This window comes from Amblyomma maculatum, chromosome 10, assembly GCF_055883805.1.
Source record: "Amblyomma maculatum isolate TAMU_Amacu chromosome 10, ASM5588380v1, whole genome shotgun sequence".
Classification (NCBI taxonomy): domain Eukaryota; kingdom Metazoa; phylum Arthropoda; class Arachnida; order Ixodida; family Ixodidae; genus Amblyomma; species Amblyomma maculatum.
The window spans coordinates 2239958-2265440 of record NC_139353.1 but is presented as its reverse complement, the minus strand read 5'-3'; the positions used below and the strand labels follow the sequence as shown (position 1 = coordinate 2265440).

Below are 25483 nucleotides of genomic sequence, written 5' to 3'. Positions count from 1 at the left end.
TTCAAATGTTTCTAGTGAGGGAAGGGAGGAAGGTGGGAGTGAAAGAGATGCCGTAGTGGAGGTCTCTGAAATATTTTCGCACAAATAGGCTCCATCGAAACGCGGCTGCTGCGGTCGGTTTCGAACTGGGATCCTCCGGTTCAGTAGCTGAGCGTCTTAACCATTGAGCCATAGTGGTGTGCGCCAAGAGTACAACAACACACGAAGAAGCTCATCGTGGCCTATTAATGACGCACGAAGCGTACCTGTGCTGTAGACAATCAATCCACGGATGCACAAGTACACTGCACACAGGCACCTTCTCTTCATTCACACAGGCACAAGTAAATGTCCCACAATAAACCCCCATCAACTCTTTTTTTCTTACGCTGTTTCGTCAGGCACGGATTCCTTCAGAACTACCAGACCGGCGCCTGGAACTCGGGGAACTTTTCTCTAAAAAGACGGGAAAATGCAAAGCGAGAGTCACCCGAGGAAGGAGGGAAAGGCCATCGAGATGTGGGTTAACGCAGCGGCGTCGTCACGTCGACGCACACAGTTTCTCCCTCTCACCGGCACGCACAAACAAGCGCGCGCGGCCTGGAAGTCAGTCATGAGGCCACCCACCCGGAAAACGGTCTCCCACTCTCCCCCATCGTGTGTCGGAAGCGTAGAAAGAAGGTAAGGAAGCAGTTAGGAGGAGGGGAGAGGCTCAGTAAATGTTTGGGAGCGGAGCAAAGAGCAGAAGCCGACCACCAACTTTTGACTTGCTTCTTGAGCGGCCACAGTTGTTCGTTTCACTCGAACAGTGCACTATACTTCCTGCTTCAATATCTCGGCGGGCAGAAAGGAGGAGCAAAGAAGCAGTGGAAAAAAGAGCCGTCAAAGATGACGCTGATGGGATGCAAGCGTCTACCGAATGCGTATTACGCAAACTGGCCTTCTTTTAGTTAGCGTGGACCTCTGTGCGTGCGTTGTTTCACTTTCAGTAACGTGCAACAAAAGCCTAACACAAAGGGGGGGGGGGGGGGGGCATATATCCAAACCTCCACCTCGAACGTTACACGTATACGCTTACCGGCGACCAGTGTCGACACTCTTCTCACAACTTTCGCGGATTTCGCAAAGCGCTTTGCGAGTTATAATAACGCCAGGTAAAATAAAATAAAAAAAAATGCGTCGAAGAAGAAGCGATTGCAAATTGCTCCCACGGAGACGGACGGAAGCGCACGACCAGGGAGTGATGAGCAGCACCTGCTCTCAAGTGCTGGATACTTCGTGTCGTGCGGTAGTGAGGAGCGCTCGGAGAAGAGGGTGATTTTTACCTTTTAAATGTATTTTTAGCGCTTATAGGCGACTTTGGATACAGCCTTTCATTACCACATTGTAGGCAACTGCAAACATGAGCGGCGTTTACATGGACCCAACAGGAGCGGGATGAGTTGAGTTATCGGGTCGAAAACCGATTACCGGGTTCATGTAAACTCCATCGGGTCGGGTCGGGTCGGGTCGTAGGTGTTGGTCGGATCGAGAAGACGACGGATCGAGTCTGACTGGACTCGACCCGGCCTCAGGAAGCATGTAAACGCTGTCGGGTGAGTCGGGACACAGTGAGAGAGAACAGTACGGAAAACGCTAGAGATGCGCGGGAAAAAACAAAACGGAATCGGGTGCCGTCTGCTAGTTCTTTGCCTCAACGCGAGGTGCCACCGTAATCGCTGCTCGTCCAGAGCCGATTCTGTGCTCGTCGGATCGGATTCATGTAAACCCGGTAGGGTTGAATCCACTCAACTCCCCAACTCGATCCTCCGCTGTCGGGTCCATGTAAACAGGGTCACGTCATCTCAACGTCACAAAACTTGGCGACCAGTCAGCACTCAGCGATGCCAGGCAAAGTGCCAAATCTGTCGATGTCACGTAACCCGCCAAAAAATCCGTCTTGTAGCCTGCGAACTAGACCACCATGTCATGTGTCACACGTCGCCGACCGAATGGCATTCAGCGGTGATGTCAGTCGTGACGCTTACTTCAAAAAGGAAATTTCGACACGGAGAAAGCGAGGTCTCTGGTGTAACGCTAATTCTAATGCCGCTGCATAAAAGGCAGGAGATTAGACTTTTTTTTTTCCGCGGTGTGTCTCTTCGGTATGACTTACTTCTCCTCAGGACAAAACGCAAGTGGCCCTCCGCATATAGGTCCTCTTCAAGGCAGCGAACCAAAGCGGCCTCAAATAAGGAACAAGCTGCCAAGAGCGTAAAATAGAAGGCGCGACAAAAAGCATCACTCTTTCGACAATGGGCAGATGAAAGCTACTGCCGGTACACTTGGCAAGCGAAAGCCCCTCGCTGTTAGTGTCGAGGAATAGAATTTTTTTTTTATCCTCACTGTATCGCAAGCCGTAAAGCGGCACAATACTGCTCGACTTTCAGGCACACCCCGCATTGGTGCAGCTGCCCATACTCTCTGCGGCTACTGATCCTCGCTACGCTACGCCAGGACGCGACCAAGTGGGGCCGCCACTGTCGCCGAGAAATATGCAAAAGCTCCTAAATAGTTTTAATGCACAGCTTCAGCTACGATAAAAACAGACCCGAATTACATCGCGGCCCGCTTGCCGAAAGTGCAGTGTTCCTGCAGTTTTGAGAAGGGAAGTTGCTTATTTCCCTGTTAGCAGTTCTAGGCTACTCTTAAGTGGGTGATCATCCCTGTTTTAAGGCAAAAGCCTTCACTGCCTCATCGTTGTCGTCAGCAAAAGTGTCACGCTTTTGCGGCGGCTCTGAATGGTCGAGACGGGATGACGTCATGGAGGTCTTGACCATTCACAGAGCACCATCACAGTATGCGCGAATGCGTGACGTATATGGCCATATGCCAGTCAATTATTGATTACTAATCAATGATCATTTAATTATTAACTAATCAAATAATTACTAACTAATGAAATAAGAATTACTAATCAATGACTGAATAATTAATTGCTAATTCGTGATAACTGTGTAATTATTGCAGCGCGTCCAGCAAAATCAACCGCACAACAGTAAACGTAGAACGACTGCGAAGATACAATTATGAGCATAAATGCATTCGCAGAATGTGAAAGAGTACTCGCTCGCTTTACTCGTAGCAGCATTCATCGCTGCATGCGCAACAGTCGCCTAGCAGAATGCAGCACTCAGGCTTTCATCACTTTAGTCGCCAAAGTGTCCTCGAACTTTTATTTATCCCCTATGCTATTTTGTTTATTGTTTATTAATTAACGATAAGCAAAAGAGTGTATACGAGGAAGATTTGTGTCGGTGCGCAAGACGGCACTGAGATATAACAGGAATTCGGGAAAACCACAATTGCTGTTAAAAATCGGACGTTTACGTATATGAATAGCGAGAAATATCCCAGCCACGGTCGAAAAGGCGCCTTATATCCGCTCACAAAGCGCCGCTGCCGACTGCACACCGATTCGGGCTGCGCCGTGCGGCTTTACGTATTGGACAACAAAAGGGGGTCAGGCGCAACCAACGTCGGCGTCTCCGGCGCTGCCAGAGAGAGAGAGAGCGACCGCACGTACGACCTTTTCCATTCGACCGAGCCGCGACACAGCTGGCTGACCTCAAGAGATGCAGCGCGTGCATAAGTGGCGTCCGGCGAACAACTTACAGAAGAAAACATTTTATTAAAGAAAAACGTGGACGCCGACGTTTTCCCATCGGTTTTAGATTTCGATGATTTTCGAGAGGTTTAATGATTATAGCTTCCACTTAAAGCATGCGAAATATTTTGGCGCTAGCATTTGAAACAATGGCGCAATTAGCGATTAACTCTGCAACGGCTATCAGGCTTCACTGCACTGCTCAGCGACGCATGATGACGTCATTGACTGTACCAGTACGTTTTCTGCATAGACACACTTGGTTTGAAGAAATAAAAACAAGGCTGCCGAAAACAAAGCCCTAGAAATGTCGATTAGCACCGTCAGAAAATGCGCAGCAGGACGTGGGCGAAGGCAAAGCACATCAGAAATGGTACCATCCGTGACGTCATCACCGAACTTCTCCGCAAACTTCTGTGGTGTGAGGAGAAGCTCGAGTTTTAATCGTCGATTACACCATCAGTTTAAATGCTAGAGCAAAAACACTTTACATGCATTACCTACGACCTGTGTAGACTTGAATCGTCGAATATCGCGAAATTCTCGAAAAGTGCTGCAGTTGCTCTTTAAGGAGAGCAGCGCCAAAACAGAGTGCGCAAGAAGCCTTTATTGACATCCCGAGGTAGGAATCCGCACGCCTGCGTCGTCGCTGGGCGGCTCAATAACCGTACGACATTTAGAAAAAATAAATATATCAACATTTAGGAAGGCTCGGATAGTCGAATTTGGTTATTTCGAACTCACGAGGAAATAAAATTTGTTTCGTTTGGTTTGTGGCCCAAAGCTAATCGGGCTATGAGGACTGCGGAAATTTCGACCACCTGGGGTTCTTTAACGTGCACCGCACACGGGCCGCCGAGGCCGGGATTCGATCCTGCATCCTTGGGCACAGTAGTCGAGCGCCCTAACCCCTGCGCCACCCCGGCGGGGAAAATATGTTTCGAGTTACGCGGCGAACCAATCCAAGGCAGTACGTATCTTAGACCAAAGTGCCAGTTCCTTAAAACGGGAACACCCAATTAGGTGACTACGGTAAAACGAGATTCTACTCCGCCGTTGAACCGGCGTACGAATTCATTATGCAAGCACGCCTCCAACCCATGTCACCCTTCGGCCGCTTCCGGGGATTGTCTTCAGACGATGGCCAAATGAGCAAGAGGAGAGTATAGGGACGACGCATGAGGACCTTTCCGCCAACAGACGAAGCGGCACGAAGGTCAGCGGACATGAATCGGAGAAGAGACAACGCTTCCGCCTGACGAAGATATATGGCGTGCGAATCTACCGCCCGCGATCACGCCAACGAAGCCGTTCAATCAGGATTGCGAGTACTGATCAGCCCAAAAGCTTTAATTCAAGCTTGATAAAAAGGAACGCGAGCCCAAGCAAAATAAAAAGAGCACACGAAGGATGCTCTTGAACGTGTTTAGGCATACTTATTTTTTTCTTTTATTTACAGCATGTGTATGCGAACTGTCTATCACGTAATGGCAGTTCAGTTATACACTCAGAAACTGGAACCGCATACAAGGAAAAACGCTAAGTAGTCACGACAGCACAAGAGATCGACACCAGCGATGTGTGGGGTTCTCACAGTTTGCATTGTGCAGTATTTAAAAACAAACTGTAAATACTAGTTACGCCCTAAGCTTGCGGCTCTCGAGAATGACCACTTAAGTTAAGCATATAAGGCACCAGGACATGTTTCCCTCCTTTTACGACACTGATGGTTGGAAAAGCGATATTATGTGCGTAAAAATACGAAAAACTTTACAGAGAGACAACCACATACTGCTGGGGCCCACATCACACATTAAGCATTTGCGAACTTTGCGCCCATTTTACACTCTTTGTCATAAGATTAGTGCCCAAAAGGTTTGCTTCTAGCCACCGTATACAGTGGTGGCTCCCTTAGCATTTGTAGGACACCAACACATTTGTAGGACATTTTTTGCTTGAATTAAGAATACCAACTAGCCCAACAATAACTCTACAAAAGTACATTTCATATACAAAGGGCCTGCCTTTACTCAGCGTTTCTGTTCTTCAGGAGATGAATGAGCTTCAGACGAACACCGAAAGAGCGACATATATCATACTAGGTTCCTGGGATTCTGCATAACGAAATGAGTGTCTTGCTTGGTGCTGTTCCACCGTGTTAAACTCGTTTGCAAACTCAGAGTGGCTACGTACACGGCATGTTTTGCGCGCTACCCGGAATTGATTTGTGCAAGAGGCTTTCGTCATTTCAAAAGTGAAGCTGCGAGACTGACGGATGAAACTTGTAGTGATGGGTGGGGGGCTTCTGTCCCTGCCAACGTCCCAAACTTGCTTGTCAACAAAGGTCCAAAATTGGGTCTGGAACCTTGTGTGCCCCTCGTGAGCCCGCATAACCGAAAAGGCAGCTCAGGAAAATCAAGGACGTTGCCTTTTAGATGGCATAGATTGGCAAAAGCTATAAGACAACAAGGCTACAAAAAAAATGTTTGGGTGGTATCGTGCTTTTGTTTTTCTTTTTTACTGATAATGAGCTTTGTCTTTTGCAGGCAGACAAAGTCATTTGGTTTAGTGGCCGTGTTTAATGAAAAAGAAAATTTCGTAGCAATGAAAAAACGTGACACACAGATTATAAAGGCAAATTCACAGATTTTTGTAAGCATTTACAGCTACAATCACAGACAGTGAAAGTGGTGGGTTTTTCCAGCGTGAAGACCCATAAACTTGGTGCACCACCACTCCGTAGAACTGCAAGCGAAAGGGGCACATGGTCGAATGAAGCGGGCCTTCAAAAAGTGTTAATGAACTCCTGATTAATGATCCTTTTAACATGAGCAGTTCTACGTATGTAGTTCAGTTTCTAGAGGGCAACCAAGGTACAATATACGCCTTTTCGGTTGACGCTCATGACCTTTTCTTTCCCGTTCCGCATCCAGAACTGCTTGCTGCTGTCAAGGAATGTACTGATGATAACGGACCCGTTCCGTTTCAGAGTGCTTTGGGGATGACTGTAAACACTTTTTAGCGCTTTTAGAACTTTATCTATGTAGTACGTTTATCGCCTTTGACAATAAGTTTTATCTGCAAAAAGAAAAAAAAAAGGGGGGGGGGGGATTTGTATTGGGTTATGTGCTGCCCCTGTTTTATGTGATGTCTTTTTAGCTAGCATTGATCGCCATTTACGCGACCATTTTAAGCAATCCTGTGTTCGAAAAGTGTTTCACTGTGTGAACACTTTTAATAGTTTTAAACAAACAGCACTGTGCCATTATTCCCAATGAGGATACACTCATCAGTGTACTTCGTGGCAGGGGGAAAGTACGAGCTCCCGGTCGGACCCAGCCGGCAGTTCTTGCATTTCAATAATTAGGTTCACGTTTGCTGGTCGTATATTCCCAGAGCACAAAAAGAACTACTTAGGCCGCCGGTTTCCCTGGGTCGGCTGTCGTCGCCGTTGTTGAAACGCTCTTCAAGTTGAAGCCCGGAACTGGCAAGAAGGCAATAACCCTTCCTCAGCCTAAACAAAGTAAGGCTTGAAGTGTAAAAAGAGGCATTATGTATGAAATCTCCTTGACGTGTGGCAAGCGGGCAGACAGGGCGTTGCATCAACGATCGGCTGAGGGAGACCTAAGGAATAGAAAAGATGCTAACTTTGTCGAGTACTGCATTGCAAGGATTGTACACCGACGTTTTCGGGGGTGAGAACTGTGAGCAGAAACAAATTAAAAACCACCACTCAAACAATAAAGGCGCATATTATATTCAGAGCTGGGCCAGAATGTGTTAGCGATACCCGAGTTCTTTCGACGCAGAAAAGACGTTCCTTTCAAAGTTTTTACGATAAAGGTGTGATGCGTTTCTTTTGCTTTTTTTTTTATTATTTCCTCGCATTTCGATGTCTTTCAGGTCGCGGTCAGAGAACTCGTGTACAGGTGCCCCACAATATTCCATTGCTACATACGGCAGAGAGAGCGGCCTGCTTCGAGTGAGAGAGGTCCATTTACAGCGCGAAGATCGGCAGCACGGCAAGCAACGAGAAACAGCTTGAAGAACTGCGAAGACGAAGCTATAGACTCCCATCCCTCCTAACTCTCTAATTACCCAAACAGCGGCCGAGAGTCAGCCCTTCATTCATTCATTCCCTTGCATGGTGTGCACCTGCGCTGGTCTGAGAATTTCAGCTGGCACTGAAAGCTAGGAGCTTAAAGGGCCAACCACATGGAGCGAACTTTCACGACTAGGGTCAACAAGGCACAGTAAATTGCATATCCAGAGCAACACTTAAAATACAGCCTCAGAGTATACGTCCGACGCCACAGCAACAGCGTCTCTCTGAAGCAGGGTTTGAGCCAGTGTTGAGCGGAACGTCGAAAAAGCTCCCGCTTCAGCTGTATCATCAGGGTAGTCAAAATCGCAACGCTCACAGCACCTTATGGCGGGACCTTACCAAAGCGGAAACGGCGCTTCGTGCTATTGTAAATGGTCTACTCATAGAACTGCCTAAATCTTAATCCTATTCTCTAACAATAAAAGCAAATTATGAATAATTTCGGCTCAGCTAGAGGCAGCGTGGAGCAGCCGTGCCGCAACGGCGGCAGCAGAACCTTGCTTGCATCGCAGCTGTCGCACTCGGTGCGGCTCAGCGACCCTCAGGAAGGATTCAATGTTGACATTTCGCTTATTATTTACGGAAACAACAAACTTTAGCACACTTTTCTCAAGTTTTTCGTATCGTCGGCGCGCACGACTCGGAGCTGCACATCTCATGGTGGTCGCGCCCAGGAGCGCGCCATTCGCCCGGCCGCCGGCGAAAATATCTGGCCCGGCTTGATAGCCGGCGAACGGCCGCCGGGGGGCAGTTAGCAAGGTTTTCCGCGGGAAAATCGCTCCAAGTGGGTCGGCCTTAAAACTGGGAGTGCATTGTGGCGTGGCTCAGACGCAGCTCCCCGACCACAAAATGGTATTTGCGTCATAATATATATATCCGATTCTCCCTGTCGCTGTAAAATCACAGCACACTTGAAACACTGCGATCTAATCTTCATATCTTATTTCACTACAGCGTTTTAAAAAAACGAGAGAGGAAGTTATTTCACTCTTCTGACCTACGCTTTAGCTGTGCAACAGAAAACTGGCTGCCTGACTTTTGGGCCTCCATCGTTCGGGCGTAATTAATCCGCTTTAGCATGACGCAGGCATGAGTTACCGGAAGTGACGTCAACTTTGCCCTAATGCGGAAGGTTGTGCATTGGCGAGGTTATCAAAGTCCTGGCTGACAGCGAATGACGGCCTAAAGGGTTGCACCAGCGCAGACTCGTATTGGTGCTACCACACAGTTTCGGCTCGCAGCCAAAAGCGAAACTTGAAATCCGAGTCATTTGGAAAAGACGCCGTGACGGCGAATCGGCGAGACGCTCAAACATCATGGCCACCCTCTGCGATAAGTGGAAACCGACTGTTGACACTGGCGCGTCGCATGCTGTGGAAGATCCGAGGCTTCCTCTGAGCGAGAGGGGGCAGCAGGCAAAGACAATGCGTGCGCTTCACTCGTAGTCTACAGAATGACCCCCATTCCCCGAGTGAAAGGTCGGACCTCGCCTGTTCACAGGAAACAAGCCGCATCCGCAACCCTCGACGATAGCCCGGAAATCTGACGCGACGACGAGACGTGTAGCGCGCGACTAAACGGTTGCTGTCACCAGGATACAGTATACACGGCACCCTCTGAATGGATTTGTTTGCTTACGTTACGGCAATTAAGGAACGAGCAATACGAATCCATGCACGAGGAGAACATGCATCGAATTTGAAAAGATGTTAAATGAGTGAGAAGCATGTAAAAGAAACTGCTTTCTCCCACAACAGAGGAGTCGAACGAACAGCCTTTTTTAACCGATCACCAGAAGTGGAAATCTCGTCAAGGTATAAATAATCCCCGCATGTCAGGAGAGAACCTAATACAAACCACTATTGAAAAAGGCCATATCGTGGATGTCACGCCGTTTACTTGACGTGTACTGAACGAAGCAAACATCGCTTTGGCCCTCACAGAGGTCGAACGCAGGTCACAACACGCCATCGTGGTTAACGACTAATCTTTATTGGAAGATTAGGGATGTGTGGGAGGGGTTCGTCTTCTTTTACGCTGAAGCAGTGATTAATCGGGCAGGTATCCGATTCAATCCATTTTGGAAAAATCATTATTCCTACAAAAGTGCCGCGTACATCGCGCATCTTTTATCGAAGCTGAAACTGGGATTAGGCGGTGTTCACTCCAACCGCGCCCATGACTGAACTTCACCAATGTATGCACGGTTGTTGGAGACTGAACTCTCACTGTCGCCCGGAGGTCAGCATTTCAGTAAAGGTCGAATGATGCGCAGGTTACACTCGCCGCAACGTGTGGAGAAAAAAAAAATATATATATATATATAAACCGCAGTACGCGTCATCGATCACAAGTAATCGTGCACGTACTCCTTATCGTACATGATATGTTGGCTGCTTACATCATACCGGTGTTCAGATGCGCATATCGGACGTACGTGATACAGTATTAGGCAACTAGTGGTGCCATGGGACCTCTACTGAGCTTCGGCGGTATTTCGAAAGCGGGCAGCGAAAATTCCGTCGTGCAAGCTTCAAAGTTGTACAAGATAATAAAAAGGAAGAAGAAGAAAACGTCTGTGCAGGTACTACCTACGTAGTACACGCGTCAGCATGCCTGCGCGTTTAAAAAGAACTCACCAACACGGGCCCGCCGAGCCGACAAGCGCGTGGAATGCCGGCGCGGCCTGAGTTCCGGTGATCCGCCCTGATTGGTGTATCCCATACCGGACGCTCCTCGGCTGTGCGGTTGCCCCATGGTCGAAAATCAGCAGGATCAAACACTCTGATTAGGTCACTCGACACGTCGTCACACGTGGGGGTCGACGCACTTCTCAACAAGGTTCTCCGAGAAATCAATAATGGGAGGAATCCATGATGTTACTAACACTCCGACCACAAACATCGGAAGAGGAAAGGGTTTCCGCGAAAGCGAGGTAGGCGTTGCCACACTAGGAAGACGCGCAAAGAACACCGCGCACGAAACACCCACTGCACAAACTGCAGAGGGAGCAGAAACGTCAAAACGAGCAACCCGTTCGAGCCGACGAGTGAGGCCTAAACGACAACAGTCGAATGCAGACGATCTCGGTTCGTCTGCTCCCTTCCGCGGTCAAAACGCAGCGCCAGTCCGGCGCCGTCGTCGTGCGACGATCATGCCTCGCTGACTGTCTTCGTTAGTCGAGAACAGCGGCCGCCGCTTTGACGTAGGCGGTGTCGCTGGCGAGGCCGATGAAAATGAGGCTAGACGGGGCGGCGGCACAGGCGGGCGAAACGAATGCGCTACAGCACGCGCAGCATAAAATAATAATAAAATCCGGCCGGACGCGATGCACGTTCGTTCGTTGCAGTCGGATTCCCCGCTCGCTGCAACGCGGCGATGGGGGCAGGAGAGCAGCCGTTTTTTTCACAAACAGGAACGATCCGCGATCGAGCTGCAGTCGATCGTCGTCCAATGTGAAGGCGCCGCTGCAGATGGCACACGTCAGCCGCGGCAGACGACACGAGGGGCCAACAGCAGACGACCGTTTGTAGGCAACAAGTAGCAGGCCAAAGAGAAGCAGAAACAGTGAAAGCAGTTCTCAGTAGCCCACGGCAAGAAGACGGTTCTTCCGAGTGTAGCAGGCGATGTAGCAGCAGCAACTTAGCAGCAACGAGGCACACGCTCGCGCGCACGAAGCACAGGAGGCAACGGCGAAACCCGCGGTGGTGGGGCGGTCCCCGCCGTTCGCCCTCTCACGTCGGCGTCCGCTGCTCAAGATTCTCACGCGGTCGCCCGACCAGGAAAGAAGCGGAGAAAAGATATGCAAAAAGTTGCGCCTCCAGTCTCCCTCCCTCATTGAGCGTTGCTGCTCCCTCACCGTCCTGGCAACATCCAAGAGAGAAAGGGGGGCGGCCGATCTCAATCTCAGCGGCAGGCAGAGAGCTGCTGCTCACCACAACCACCACAAACGGCCCAGCCGTGACGAACGGCCGCCGGCGGCGATCAGCTGCAGCTGAGCAGACAAGAAAGGAGACGACGCCGCCAAACGCCAGACAATGGCCGAAACCGACGCACGGAGCTGTGCTCAAGACGAACACCACCAGCATTACTACACACCCGCGAGCGCCTAGAAACGAGGTTCCCGTGTTCAGTCTTTTTTTTTTTTTTTTTCGTTTTTTTTTTCTTACGGCGGCTGGCTTTAGAATTAGAACGTCTTGAATCAGAGGCCTCGGAGCCCGAGAGCGCAAGCGCACGCGCACACAACTGGACGCAATGAGCGACGTTTCATTCGGCCTACATTTGCTCAAAATGCAGCCAGCGGGACACACCACAAACCAAGAGGGGGAAAAAATATAAAAAGTAACATACAAAAAAGAAGTCGAGGGAAGGAAGCAAATGCGCGCGATGAAAACACGAAGAAACCGAAAGCTCTCCACACGAGCAGCGGAGGAGGTGCTGTTCTGGGAGAGGGAATGTAGTCCGTTGAGGGGCGAAAAATGCGACATGTGCGGAGAATACTGGGCGGCCTTGGTCCAAGGATGACCACGTGACTGCGCCGCGGCGTCACGCCGCAACATACGCTCGTGGACGTCAAGCGAAGGAAGCAGCGGCCCGCCAATAATCTATTCGCTCACAGGTGTCGACATCACCGCCCGATGCGCTGCAAGGGAGGAGGCAGAACTCAATTGCATGCGCACCAAAGCTCCCGCAGGTTAACCTAGCGGTGCGCAAATGCTCAAGCACGCCGTGAAACGTTTACTCAGACAAGGAACGTCGAAATCCTGAGTCAGGACAAGCGTGCGCAAAGCCCGTTCCATAAGAAAAACCTTACGAATCACGTGAACAAATGGATGCCAGTAGGAAGGGCAAAAGTGGTTGTTCGATGCCGACAGAGGAAGGGGTTTAGGTCGGGTAATAACGAAATGGATGCCGCAGATCTCGTTCGGCTATTCACGATACAGGATAAATCACAGAGTGGATGCGCCCAATCCGGTTGTAGAAAACTCTCATGCGACACTCTATATTGATTCGTGAACGGATTAGATGCACAACGCAGGTAGTACCTGGCTACCTCGCTAAGTGTGGCTCGCCCTGTACACAAGAAGCATAAAATAGCCCTTCTTTCGTTTTCATGACTCCATTGAGAAAATAGGGTCAAAATAATTATAGCTAGAACGCCGTCTTAAGAGAATACGAATGCATGTGTCTTCTGTGCCAGTCACCTGAAAAGAGGATGTTTCGACCAACCGATGTTTCCAAGTGTGAATCGACCATACATGGCAAAATTACTTTCGAAAAGGAATTAAATTACATTACTAATTACTTTGCTGAAGATCGCAGAAAAGTAATTAAATTACATCTCATTACTGCTCCCCCAAAAGTAATAAAATTACATTACAATTACTTCTACTGAGTAATTCAATTATTTTGAAATTACTTTCTAGTTTCCACAAATGCAAATACTAAGTAAAGCTATTAAACAAAACAACTTGTTCTCCAGAGTATTCTAGTTCTGCTCAATTCTGTCTCCTTTTGCCGATCCGTTACGCTGGCTTCGGATTGCAGCACGTCGTTCCTGCTTTCGCGCACTCTACTTTGTTGTCTATTGAAGGAGTGATGGCGCACTTTAGTCAAAGTAATTTCGAGAGGAATTAATTACTTTGCTGCGAAATTACTACTAAAAAGTAATTTACTACATTACTAAATTACCAAACTGAAAAAGTAATTCATTACATTACAAATTACCGAGAAAATAATTAAATTACAGTAATTTCATTACTGTAATTCAATTACATTCATGTCTGGAATCGACAATTGTAGCGCACGAACAGAAGCCGCAAAAATAGCTCCCCGCCACGGCTCTATTCCCTTAGATTAACAGCAGAGGAAAAAAGAGGGTCCAGGTTTTGTTCCAAACAGCGCGACGTTTAAACTGTCACGCGCGCCATCTACCCTATTTTGTAACTCTAAGTAAGCTGTGGTACGTTGGAGAGGATATTTTCGCGTTTTGGTTATCGTGACGTTCGCCAAACCACTATTTCCAGCCGGCCTCTAGGTTCTTTACGCCTTCCCCAACCCCAACGGCGACATCGTAGCGCCTAATATTTTGTTTCAATAATCAGCGTTTTGGCACCGATGTGAGCGACACGCCTAAATTCGTTAACGGATATGACGTTTTCTTCTCGCTTGGGCGCTGATTGGTTGGGCACGCACTTCAAATTTTACAATGGAATGCTCTTCAAGTTACTGTGCAGAAAACAAATGAGGTGTTGTTCTTGAAGTGATTGCAAAGATAGCTTCACCCCCGCAGGCTCCTCACATCCCAAGGCAGCTAAAAACGTTCGGAGGTCGGTAAAATCACTGTAGTTCAAAATCACGTGGCTGATCGTTTCTGCCAATGTTCCACAGATGGCGCAAGTTGTGTAGAGATCGCTCGTGAAGCGCGCTCGCCACAGCCGAGTTCGCAGCACTCCACAGCGGGCTTCCGCCAGCAGCCTGAAGGGTGGCTGTTCCTGGCCCTACGGGGCTGGGACTGTATGTAGGCCAACGCCGCTTGCGGGAGGGGCTAGCCAGCCACCGAATTTTTATCTGTTGTAGGCCGTTATTGCACCCGCCACCGCTTAGGTGGTGGACGACGGCTGTTGCCAGCGCGCATATTCCTCTCCCTTTTCTTCTCTACTTTCTTCTTCTTCTGTCCGCACGAGGCAGCGGAGGTGGCTCAGCTAAAGAGCCAGTAGCAGGCCCGTGCATTTTCTTTTCCTTCTTCTTGCAGCCACAACAACGCCAGCAGCCCAGGGATCTCCTTGCTGACCCTGTACATATGTACATGGTAAGCTTCGCCTTAGCTTCTTTACGCCCCTCCCCCGTCTCCGACTTCACACTTGTTCTCGAGTTTTCTCATAAGTAGCGCTCGAGTGATCCGTGGCAGCACCAGCGATGGACGCCGGCGGAACGCCAAAGCGGCGTTCCGGCGAGTTCCTGCAACACATGTGGTTGCTGTTACCATGGTAACGACGCTGCCGAAAAGCGCGGCTACAGGTTGAGTTGGACAGGCAACCATGGTGGATAGCTTCCGATACGCTGCGCTGCGTTTCTCATAGGTTCCGGGCGCTGGGCGAGCGAAATGGGAGAGGGGCTTCCTCTCACACTAGCTCGGACGCGCCGTTGTTTTTATGGCGAAAGCCTTTAATGGTTCATGTTGTCGTGGACAAAATGTGTCCCGCTTTTGCGGCGGACGATTGGCCGATGCGGGATGACGTCATTGAGGTCTCGACCAATCATAGAGCACTACAACAGTATGCGCGAATGGTGCCTTATATGGCAATATGTCAATCAATGATCAGTTACTAATTTGTGACCAATTAATTAATTAGTAATCTAATGACTAATTAAGTAATGTATCAATTAACTACGTTATGAGTAACTAAGTGATCAATTTCATACTTAATGACTGACTAATTAATCACCACTAAGTGCCAGTTGCGTAGCAGAGTGCGGCACTCAGGCTTTCGTCTTTCACTTTATCAGTTGCTAAAGCCCCCCGTAATTTTTTTTTCTTCTATTCAAAATTTTATAAACCGAAGAAGTCTCGTTTCCGCGCGCCGATTTTTGTAATTCTTTTTGAACTGACATCGACACGGTGCAAAGAACCTAGAAGTTGGCTGGAATTAGCGGCCACACGAACATCACTGTGCCCCTTTAAACCCAAACCAACAATGGAGGAAACTCGAGTGGTGCCCTTTCTCTTCGCTCTGTTTTACTGAAGAGAGCTGCCTCGAGCGATCAGGAAGCGATATCCCGCGTCTGTGCGCTCAAGCAAATGCGCTAGGCACCATTACGACCCGGAAGTTTAAAAATAGCTCGCGTCAACGGACGCCCGCGACGTTCGGGTAAACACCAACCTTCTTTCATAACCCTGGAAATTTGAGAACTTATAAAGCTTCAATTTTATTCTTTATCTGCGCTCAATTAAGTAGGCAGAGAAGTTGCTGGCTTAGCCACGGAATCGCTATTACGTCGTCTAAACTTGTGCATTCACACTGGGCGGCACTGTGACATCTTGCAGACCGAAGAAAAAAGAAACGAGACCAACTTTAATGGCTATTAAAGCTAATCGCTGCTTTTGGGCGGTTGTCTCTAATACGAAAACACGCGTACGAATTACCGCGAACAAGACGCAAACGAAACTGCTGTTCCATGTGTTGAGCTCGTTTCGTGTCGCCGTATAATTCACGCGCTTGGACTGCTGGCAGCTGCGAAAAAAAAGAAGAGAAAAAGTAGGAGGACACTTAAGCGATAGCGTTTCACACACACGGACATTTTTTTTTTTTTTACTTTTCATCCCTTCCTTTACCCATTACTTTTAACTTTCTTCTTAATTTTGCAATTTCTTTTTTCTTTATCATTTTTATGCACCGATACATCGAATCGGCAAACACCGGCTTTCATTCTGAGCAGTTTGACATCTCTGAACGGATTTCTTAAATTATTTCAATTAATTAATTGGAAAAATTACACACAGTTTCTCAGCATCATCACGCATTGCCTTTTCATTCTGAGCATTCTGACACATTTCGATCAGCTTTTTCCATTTTTTTTTTCATTTCTTGAATTCATCGATTAATTACAATGAGTTCATCTCACGCACACCAAATATCAATCACTAGAGCCACAAATTGCCCAGTGCTTACGACGGCCAACGAATCCGCAGGACGCGACAGACACAAGCGAATGTGGTGCGCAGAATCGTCATATTTCAGAGCTTCGACGATGTGCTTATCAGTGCAGGCAATGGCAAGAAAAGAGAACATGCAAGCACAGGCAGCAGATACCAAGCATCAGCAAACAGGTCGTTAAGAGATATGGCGCTCCTGAGCATCGACGGTTCAGGCACCGACCAACACGAGAGACACGCACGCACACAACATGCTTGCCGGTGAGCGCGCGGAAAGCGCGAAAATAGGGAGACGGGTAGAAAAGGCCACAACCGCAGCGCGCGCGAACTAGACGTCATCGCCAGAAATATTCGTGGCGCGCGCAAGCGGCTGCCGTTCCGGAGACACGGCCACACAGCCCTGCCACCGAAAAAAGAAAAAGAGAGGGGTTCGTTCCAGGAAACAGTAATACATAGTGGCATACTTTGCCAACGGCGGCGCTTATAGGCAAGTTCACGGGCTGGGACAACGCCTCCTCGGTTTCAATGCCAGAGCCGTAGTTTGAGCGAACCTCCTCTTTCCTCTCCCGCGTAGATCCAGCCACACTGCGATGCGTAAACGCTGCAGTGGTGTCCGGGCGAGAACCGATGGTTCTACTGAACGGCCGCAATGGCGGGTCCCACGAACAATCTGTGAGCCGAATGCAAAGCAGAGCCACGGGAGAGCTGCTTGGACGCAGTCCCCCTTCCCATTGAATGGAAGACGGCGCTCGTCACCTTTATTCCCAAAGCTGGGAAACCAGTCGACACGGACAACCTCCGACTCATCTCTCTCACCTCGCGTGTAGGCAAATTGAAGGAGACGATGGTGCGGGATCGGCTGTCTGAGCACCTTGAACAACGCAACACTTTCGCGGACTCCATGTTCGGATTTCGCCCACACTGATCCGCACAGGATGTCCTGCTCCAACTCGACCGCGAAATACTGAACCCCATCACATGCACAAGAAACGACAAAATCGTCCTCGCCCTGGATCTCAAAGGGGCATTCGACAATGTAACACACGAGGTCATACTCACGCACTTGAGTCAAACGCACTGTGGCACCATCATCATCAGCCTGATTATACCCACTGCAGGGCGAAGGCCTCTCCCATATTTCTCCACTTAACCCGGTTCTGTGCTAGCTGCATCCACTTGACCCCTGCGAACTTCTTAATCTCATCCGCCCACCTAACTTTCTGCCTCCCCCTGCTACGCTTTCCTTCCCTTAGAATCCAGTTTGTTACCCTCAGCGACCATCGGTTATCCTCTCTTCGCACTACATGTCCTGCCCATGTCCATTTCTTCTTCTTAATTTCCACTAGAATGTCATTAACTTGAGTTATTTCTCTGACCCACTCTGCACGCTTTCTATCTCTTAACGTTACCCCTACCATTTTTCGTTCCATAGCCCTCTGGGTTGTCCTCAACTTAAGTAGAACTCTCTTGGTTAGCCTCCACGTTTCAGCCCCATAGGTGAGTACAGGCAAGATGCAACTGTTGTACACTTTCCTCTTGAGCGATACCGGTAAGCCGCTAGTCATAATCTGCGAGTGCTTGCCAAATGCGCTCCATCCCAATCTTATTCTTCTTGATATTTCCTTTTCATGGTCTGGATCTGCGGTTACTACCTGTCCTAAGTAGACATATTCGCCTACTATTTCCAGTATTTCGCTACCTAATGTAAACTGCTGTTCCTTCCCGAGGCTGTTGAACATTACCTTAGTCTTCTGCATATTGATTTTCAAGCCTACCATTCTACTTTTTCTGTCTAGGTCATCAATCATTATTTGCAGTTCATCCCCCGAGTTGCTTAGCAAGGCAATGTCATCAGCAAATCGCAGATTACTGAGGTATTCTCCATCTACCCTTATCCCTAACTGCTCCCATTCCAAGTCTCTGAATACTTCCTCTAAACAAGCTGTGAATAGTACTGGGGAGATTGTGTCTCCTTGCCTAACACCTTTCTTTATGGGAATTTTATTGCTTTCTTTATGTAGAACTATGGTTGCTGTGCAGCCACTATATATATCTTCCAGCACTTTCACGTACGGCTCGTCTACCCCCTGATTTCGCAATGCCTGCATCACCGCCGAGGTTTCAACTGAGTCAAATGCTTTTTCGTAATCAATGAATGCTATGTATAAGGGCTGGTTATATTCCGAGCATTTTTCTATCACCTGATTGATGGTATGGATATGATCGATAGTAGAGTACCGTTTCCGAAACCCTGCTTGATCCTTTGCTTGATTGCAGTCTAAGGTTGTCCTGATTCTATTGGCGACTACCTTAGTAAATACCTTATACGTAACAGACAGTAAGCTGATTGGTCTGTAATTTTTAAAGTCCTTAGAGTCCCCTTTCTTGTGAATGAGGATAATGTTTGCATTCTTCCATGCTTCCGGTACCGTCGATGACACCAGGCACTGCGTATACAGGGTGGCCAGTTTTTCTAGCACGATATCCCCCCCGTCCTTCAGCAAATCTGTAGTTATCTGATCCTCTCCAGCTGATTTCCCCCTTTTCATAGATTCTAGTGCTTTCCTGACCTCGTCCTTCGTCACTGGTGGAACGTCTGACTGTTTTTCCCTATCGCCAATCTCACTACGGTCCTGACTACTTTGGCTACTGTAGAGATCTGTATAGAACTCCTCGGCTACTTTGACTATCTTGTCCATATTAGTGATGACGTTGCCCGCCTTGTCCCTTATCGCATACATCTGGTTTTTGCCTATGCCCAATTTCTTCTTTACCGCTTTAAGGCTTCCCCCGTTCTTTACAGCATGCTCAATTTTCTCCATGTTATACTTCCTTATATCGGCCACCTTGCGCTTATTGATTAGCTTTGATATCTCGGCCAATTCGATCTGGTCTGTTGGACTGGAAGCTTTCATACTCTGGCGTTTCTTAATCAAATCTTTCGTCTCCTTAGACAGCTTACAGGTATCCTCTCTAACTATCCTACCGCCTACTTCTACCGCGCACTCAGTAATGATATCTCTGAAATTATTGTTCATTGCCTCTAGGGTAATGTCGCCATCCTCAGTTAGAGCTGAAAACCTATTCTGTAGCGAGATTCTGAACTCTTCTGCCCTCCCCCTCACCGCTAATTCGTTGATGGGTTTCTTTCTTACTAATCTATTGCGTTCCTTCTTCAGATTTAGGCTAAATTGGGACCTCACCATCCTATGGTCACTACATCGAACTTTCCCAATTACCTCTACATCCTGCACAATGGCGGGGGTTGAACACGTTATGAAGTCGATTTCATTTTTAGTCTCTCCGTTAGGACTTTTCCATGTCCATTTCCGGTTCTTCCGTTTGCTGAAGAAGGTATTCATGATTCGTAATTTATTGCGCTCTGCAAACTCAACTAGTAACTCCCCCCTGCTATTCCTAGAACCAATGCCATAGTCACCTACTGCCTTGTCTCCTGCCTGTTTTTTCCCTACCTTGGCATTGAAGTAGCCCATTAGTACAGTATACTGTGTCTTTACTTTTCGCATTGCCGATTCTACATCTTCATAGAAGCTTTCAACTGCCTGGTCATCATAACTACATGTAGGTGCATAGGCCTGTACAACCTTCAGTTTATACCGCTTATTAAGCCTAATTACGATGCCTGCAACCCTCTCATTAATGCTATAGAATTCATCTATATTACCCGCTATATACTTATTGACAAGAAAACCTACCCCTAGTTGTCGCCTCTCTGGTAAACCTCGATAACACAGTACATGCCCATCCTTCAATACAGTATATGCCTCATTCGGCCTCCTAACCTCACTAAGCCCTATATGACATCCCATTTCATGCCCTCTAGTTCCTCTAACAGCACTGCTAAACTAGCTTCACTAGCAAGGGTTCTAGCATTAAACGTTGCCAGGGTCAGTTTCCAATGGCGGCCTGTCCAGCGGAGCCAGGCTTTCTTAGCACCCCCTGCTGCGTCACAGGTCTGACCGCCGCCGTGGTCAGTTGTTCCGCAGCCGCTGGTGACTGAGGGCCGGGGTTTTATGGAGCTTATCATAGGAGGTTGTGGCCAATTACTGCACCAGGGTGGCCAACTCCTGTTCTGGTGAGGGAGTGCGTTGCCGGAGGTGTTCACCGGCATCAGGTCGCACCCCAAACCTGTATATGCAATTCCATCGACACGCGGATTTTTTTTTTCTTTTTTTTTTTCTTTTGTCGTCCGGTGGAGAATTGCGCGGCACCGGGATTTGAACCCCGGTCCTCTTGCATGCGAGGCGGATGTTCTACCGCTACGCCACCGCTGCACTGTGGCACGAACACTTTCAAATACATCAAACAATTTCTCACAGACAGACTGTCTTATATCCGAATAGAGGACCAAGAACACGGACCTTTTTTGCTCGGCACGAGGGGCACTCCGCAAGGCGCAGTGCTGTCCCCTCTGCTATTCAACGTTGCAATGATGCGCTTACCTGCTCTGTTGGGTGCGGTCGAAGGGGTGCAGCACGCGCTGTACGCCGACGACATCACCCTCTGGGCCACGCAAGGGCGTCTGGGGGACATGGAGACCAGACTGCAAACGGCTGCTAGCATAGTGTACCGCTATCCGCGGCTGTGGTCTCCAATGCTCACTGCAGAAATCTGAATTCGCGCATCTGCGCCCCCGCGCTCATGCTCGACTCAAATCAATCTCACCTTGCAAAGCGGTCCCATTCAAGAATCTAAGGAAATCAGAATTCTTGGGCTCTTTATACACAACCAGAGACGATGCGACACAATACTCGCCAAGCTCCGGCAGGTGGCGGACCACGTGGGCCGCATGGTCCGCCGGGTTTCCAACAAGCGCGGTGGGTTACGATGCAAGGACGCCTTGCGGCTGGCGAACTCATTCGTGACCTGTCGAATCTTGTATTCGACTCCCTACCTCCACCTGCGGAAGCAGCAGGAGGATACTCTCGAAGTTATCCTCCGTAAAATCATGAAACGAGCACTGGACCTCCCGGCCTCCACCTCTATCAGCCGTCTCATGGCGCTGGGTGTGGTGAATACTTTCATGGAGCTTCGGGAGGCCCACCTCACCAATCAGTACACGCGTCTAACAAAGACAGAGTCGAGTCGCCGTCTTCTTGCCCGACTTCACATTCAACACACCCAACTCACAGAGGAGAGATGTCGCATTACCGAAAAATGGAGACGCGCCCTCCTTGTGCGGCCTCTCCGCGCCAACATGTCCTAAAAAGGACCATAATGGTCGGCGCCTGGCGCGGGCGGAAGCCTTGGACCGCCATTATGGAAGCAAACCAGGAGTTTTCTATGTGGAAGTCTCCGGCCCAAACCCTAGGGGTTGGTACACAGCCGCGGTCATCCACAAGGGCAAAACAGTAGATGGCCTTACGTTCAAGGCCCAGTCACCAACACACGCAGAAGAGGTTACCATCGCCCTCGCAGCCTCTGACTTCAAATACATCATAACCGACTCGCGAGGGGCTTGTCGGAACGTCCAGCAAGGGTGGACTGCTCCCCTAGCTTACCGCATATACCAAAATTGCAGTCGAGATTCGGATCCCGCGTATCGATCTCTCGTTTGGGCTCCAGGTCACCAAGGTCTCCAAGGGAATGAGGCAGCCGACGCCGCCCGCGCGCTTTTTCTCCGGGCATTTCCCACGGGACCCGACGCGGACCACGATTTTGATTTCAGCCCAGTTTACAAATGTAAAGAAATACGCGAATATTACAGATCTACGCACCAAGCTCTTCCCACCCCGTGCAAAGGGCTGGGGAAGGCTAACGAGCGGGTGCTCCTGCGCCTGCTCACCAATACAATGTTGTGCCCGGCTACTCTAAAACATTTTGACCCGCAATTCGACGGGCTGTGCTCGCACTGTGGGGAGGTGTCTGACACCTACCACATGGTGTGGGCCTGCCAGAAAAACCCATCTTTGCCCCATATCCCCAACCCCACCCGAGAGAACTGGGAGGCGACCCTGTCCGGCTGCTGCACCCTATAGGCCCAAAAGGTCTTAACGCAGCGCGCCCGGGCTGCGGCAAACGCCAATGGAGTGCCTGTCTAGGCATCCCACCTAGTGTATATACCTCTATGTATTATAATAAATATTTTCACCACCACCACCACCCCCGTCAATCGGCCCCCTGCCAAGGCTTTCGCCTCGCTGTGCTGTGAACAATTACACTTCTCCTGCTCTATTCTACGGTCGGTCACATGCTGCATTTCACGAAGAGCATAACGACTGATTCGGCTTTGCTCGCACATACAGGAACACGTTCCGTGTCCTTCCATTTCTAAAGTCCGCAAGCGGGAATCCGTGACGTTCATGAGTGCCAACTTATTCGGCTGGCATAGCCTAAACCGAAAGAAGTATTCAGCGCACCTTTTGACGGAAACGGCCAACCAGAGACGAGTCATCCGTCCAAAAGGCACCAAAATTGACAGCTTTGGAACAAAACGCCTGGCCGTCATGAGGTAAGACTGCCAACTCTCCATCATGAGTCGTCGTATACCTGACGGTTATCGCGGTCACCTACTCTCCAGTTACACGAAGTGGGAATTTCGCCGGATAAGTACTTCTCGACGCCTCAACCGAACGTGTTTACATGGCGTGAGGCTCGAAGAACTCGGCTACAGAATAGCTGATGCGTAGTTTTAATCCACCAAGGTAGTGGCCGTGGTAGTAATGTAAGAGGAAAAGGGGATAGCTTCAAGAGTTGGAGTGACAAGAAGCAATGTATATGTATCCGCGGTTACACTGCAGTGTTTTGTAGCGAGAGCTACATTGACCACAGTCTCGTCATTTCGCCCTGCCTGTCCGAAGAAAAAGAAGCACAAGACTCGGTAGAAGCGAACGACAACAGCGAGTTGCTAGGACAGAAGGCTCGTTCGAACGTTGTGACAGCGGTGTGCCCCGGAGTTCGACGTAGAGACGATGGCACACCACTACAATGGTCAACGACGAGGGGTGCTCATACGTGAAGTGATTCCCTTAGAGCATAAATAAAGCTGAAACCATAGAGTAAGCTATACTATGTGCAAAAACCATGTCTTTACTGAACCTAAGCGTACAGCCATGCAGATTGCTCTCGCGTAACTCCAGGTATAACCACGGCTTTCTTTCTTTCTTTTTTTTTTTTTTGAAGCGGAATTACTTTCACTACACCAGCCAACTTGAGCCTTCAGCGTCAGCGTCGGTGGGTGCCTGAAAGAGCGCCAACTCGGGTCTCTCATGTGGGAGGATGACATTAGAATCAGCCTGCCATGACATTTGAATTCACGTTACCCGTATGCCACGGGCAGGAGCTGTCGGGTTGCTCCTTTCATATGGGAGGGTGATATTAGAATCAGCCTGCCAGAAGCATTTGCATTCTCGTTACCCCTACGACACGCAGGTACGGGGCTTGGTTGAAGCGTGACTTTATATGTGGGCTGGTAGCTTACGCTCTCGCGTCATGCCCTAAAGGATGAGATTAGAAGTGTCCCCAATAATGTAGCGCCGTATACAGTTATAGGGCGTGATAGGGGAATAATGTAGCAGGCAAAAGAAGCTTCCGCTTCCATTAAGGTTTATATATATATATATATATATATATATATATATATATATATATATATAATGCTTCACGTGACCATAACACATACTCATGCGAGCCATCGTTAGGTTGGCGAAACCGAAATTTAGAAGTCGCAAGGGATTATACCACGCGGTGATCCATGCTACTATGCATTACAGCACACAGCAAAACATGAAACTAAGAAATGTGGTGTTTACAGTCCTTTAAAGAGGGCTTGACGAGTGAGGATTTTGCTGTTACCGTGGAAGTCCTTATCTCCGGGCAAGCATCAGCCTCATTTTTTCTTTCTTTTTTCGAACATCTCAAGCAGGTGGCGCGAAACGAAGTGCCGCCATACTAAGTTATAGTATTTCATTGTTATTTTTGTACACTGGTTTATATTTATTTGTAACTGCGACAATTCTCTCCTGTTGATGACGTGAAGCGCTGATGACGAAACTTTATGATGACATTTTGGGGCGTACCGCAGCGATGGGACATGTAATGATTTCGCCTTAACATACACAGACAGTCGAGGCGCGCGAGCTGCGATGTGAGAGGCAGTCGCACGATCAACGACCCCAAGCCAGTTCAACTATTTCGGAAAAAGATCAAAATAAGACGGACACTTAAGCCCCGCCTTTATGTGTATTATGGGTCAGCGCTAATTGCTTCCGTTTGTCGGCTCCCCATGCCGTACTTGCACTTTCCTTTAAGATATGATGAGCGTGGTCTACCCGAAAGGTGTCCTCCTCATTTCTTACAAAAACATTACACGTTTGTACAGCGAAGAAGATATAGGTAAATATTTCTCAGAAATTCAGCCCTTGAATGCGGCGTACATTCATAACACATATATGTTTTTTTTTTTTTAATTGCACTTCTAAGAAACAGAAGAAAAGTATTTACGTTTCCATAATGTTTTGGACCCTGTTTAAGGGGGTTCTTGTTGAAGCCTTCAACGGTGAGCTGTCTCCGTCTCCACTCTCAGCAGCGACAAATCGCAGCTGTGAGCATTCACTCTAAACTAAATAAAGTTTTACTGCTTTCACTGCTCAGATTAATAACACACAACTGACCTGAACAGTCATGCCACCTGCTACGAGCTGACTCTCAACCAGTACTCCCAACTGAAAGCTTTGATTCCACTTGACCACTAACTAGAATCCGCCAAGGTGCAGCTGGTAGGCATCTGGAACCAGTTAATGCCACTTGAGTACTAGCTGGGACCAACCAGCTAAAACCATATAGATTTTTTTTTTTTTTCATCTATTTAGGCGAGTACAACGTTTTGCACTTTGACTGGCGAACTATGATGCTGGATTTAGGATTAAGCTTCATACTGCGGCGAAGAGGTTTTGCAGCATTCGAACATTGCTATACACAAGCTCGAATCTTAATCAAGCGAAATTAGGCAGATGTTTATTTGACTATTTTTCGACCCAATCCTAGAAATCCGCCAACTCTCTCTCTTTCAGCTTTCGAGGGGGGGGGGGGGGGGGGGGGGGCTGAGAACGGAGGGCCAGTTCACTTGAACCCCAGA

General features: G+C 48.6%; 1 protein-coding gene across 3 annotated transcripts in view; it reads right to left on the bottom strand.

Moving 5' to 3' along the window:
• The window catches only part of numb (NUMB endocytic adaptor protein), a 107206-nt gene that overhangs the window by 40989 nt on the left and 40734 nt on the right, over positions 1 to 25483 (bottom strand). Inside the window, exon 1 of one of the 3 annotated variants that reach the window (XM_084581717.1) lies at positions 10370 to 11453. The exons of 1 other annotated variant lie outside the window; for it this stretch is intronic. In XM_084581717.1, the coding sequence (XP_084437843.1) occupies positions 10370 to 10487 (118 nt within the window). In that variant the 5' untranslated portion in view covers positions 10488 to 11453. Of the gene's footprint in view, positions 1 to 10369; positions 11454 to 25483 lie in introns of those variants that run through there. One more of the 3 variants, XM_084581718.1, reaches the window with a different exon arrangement.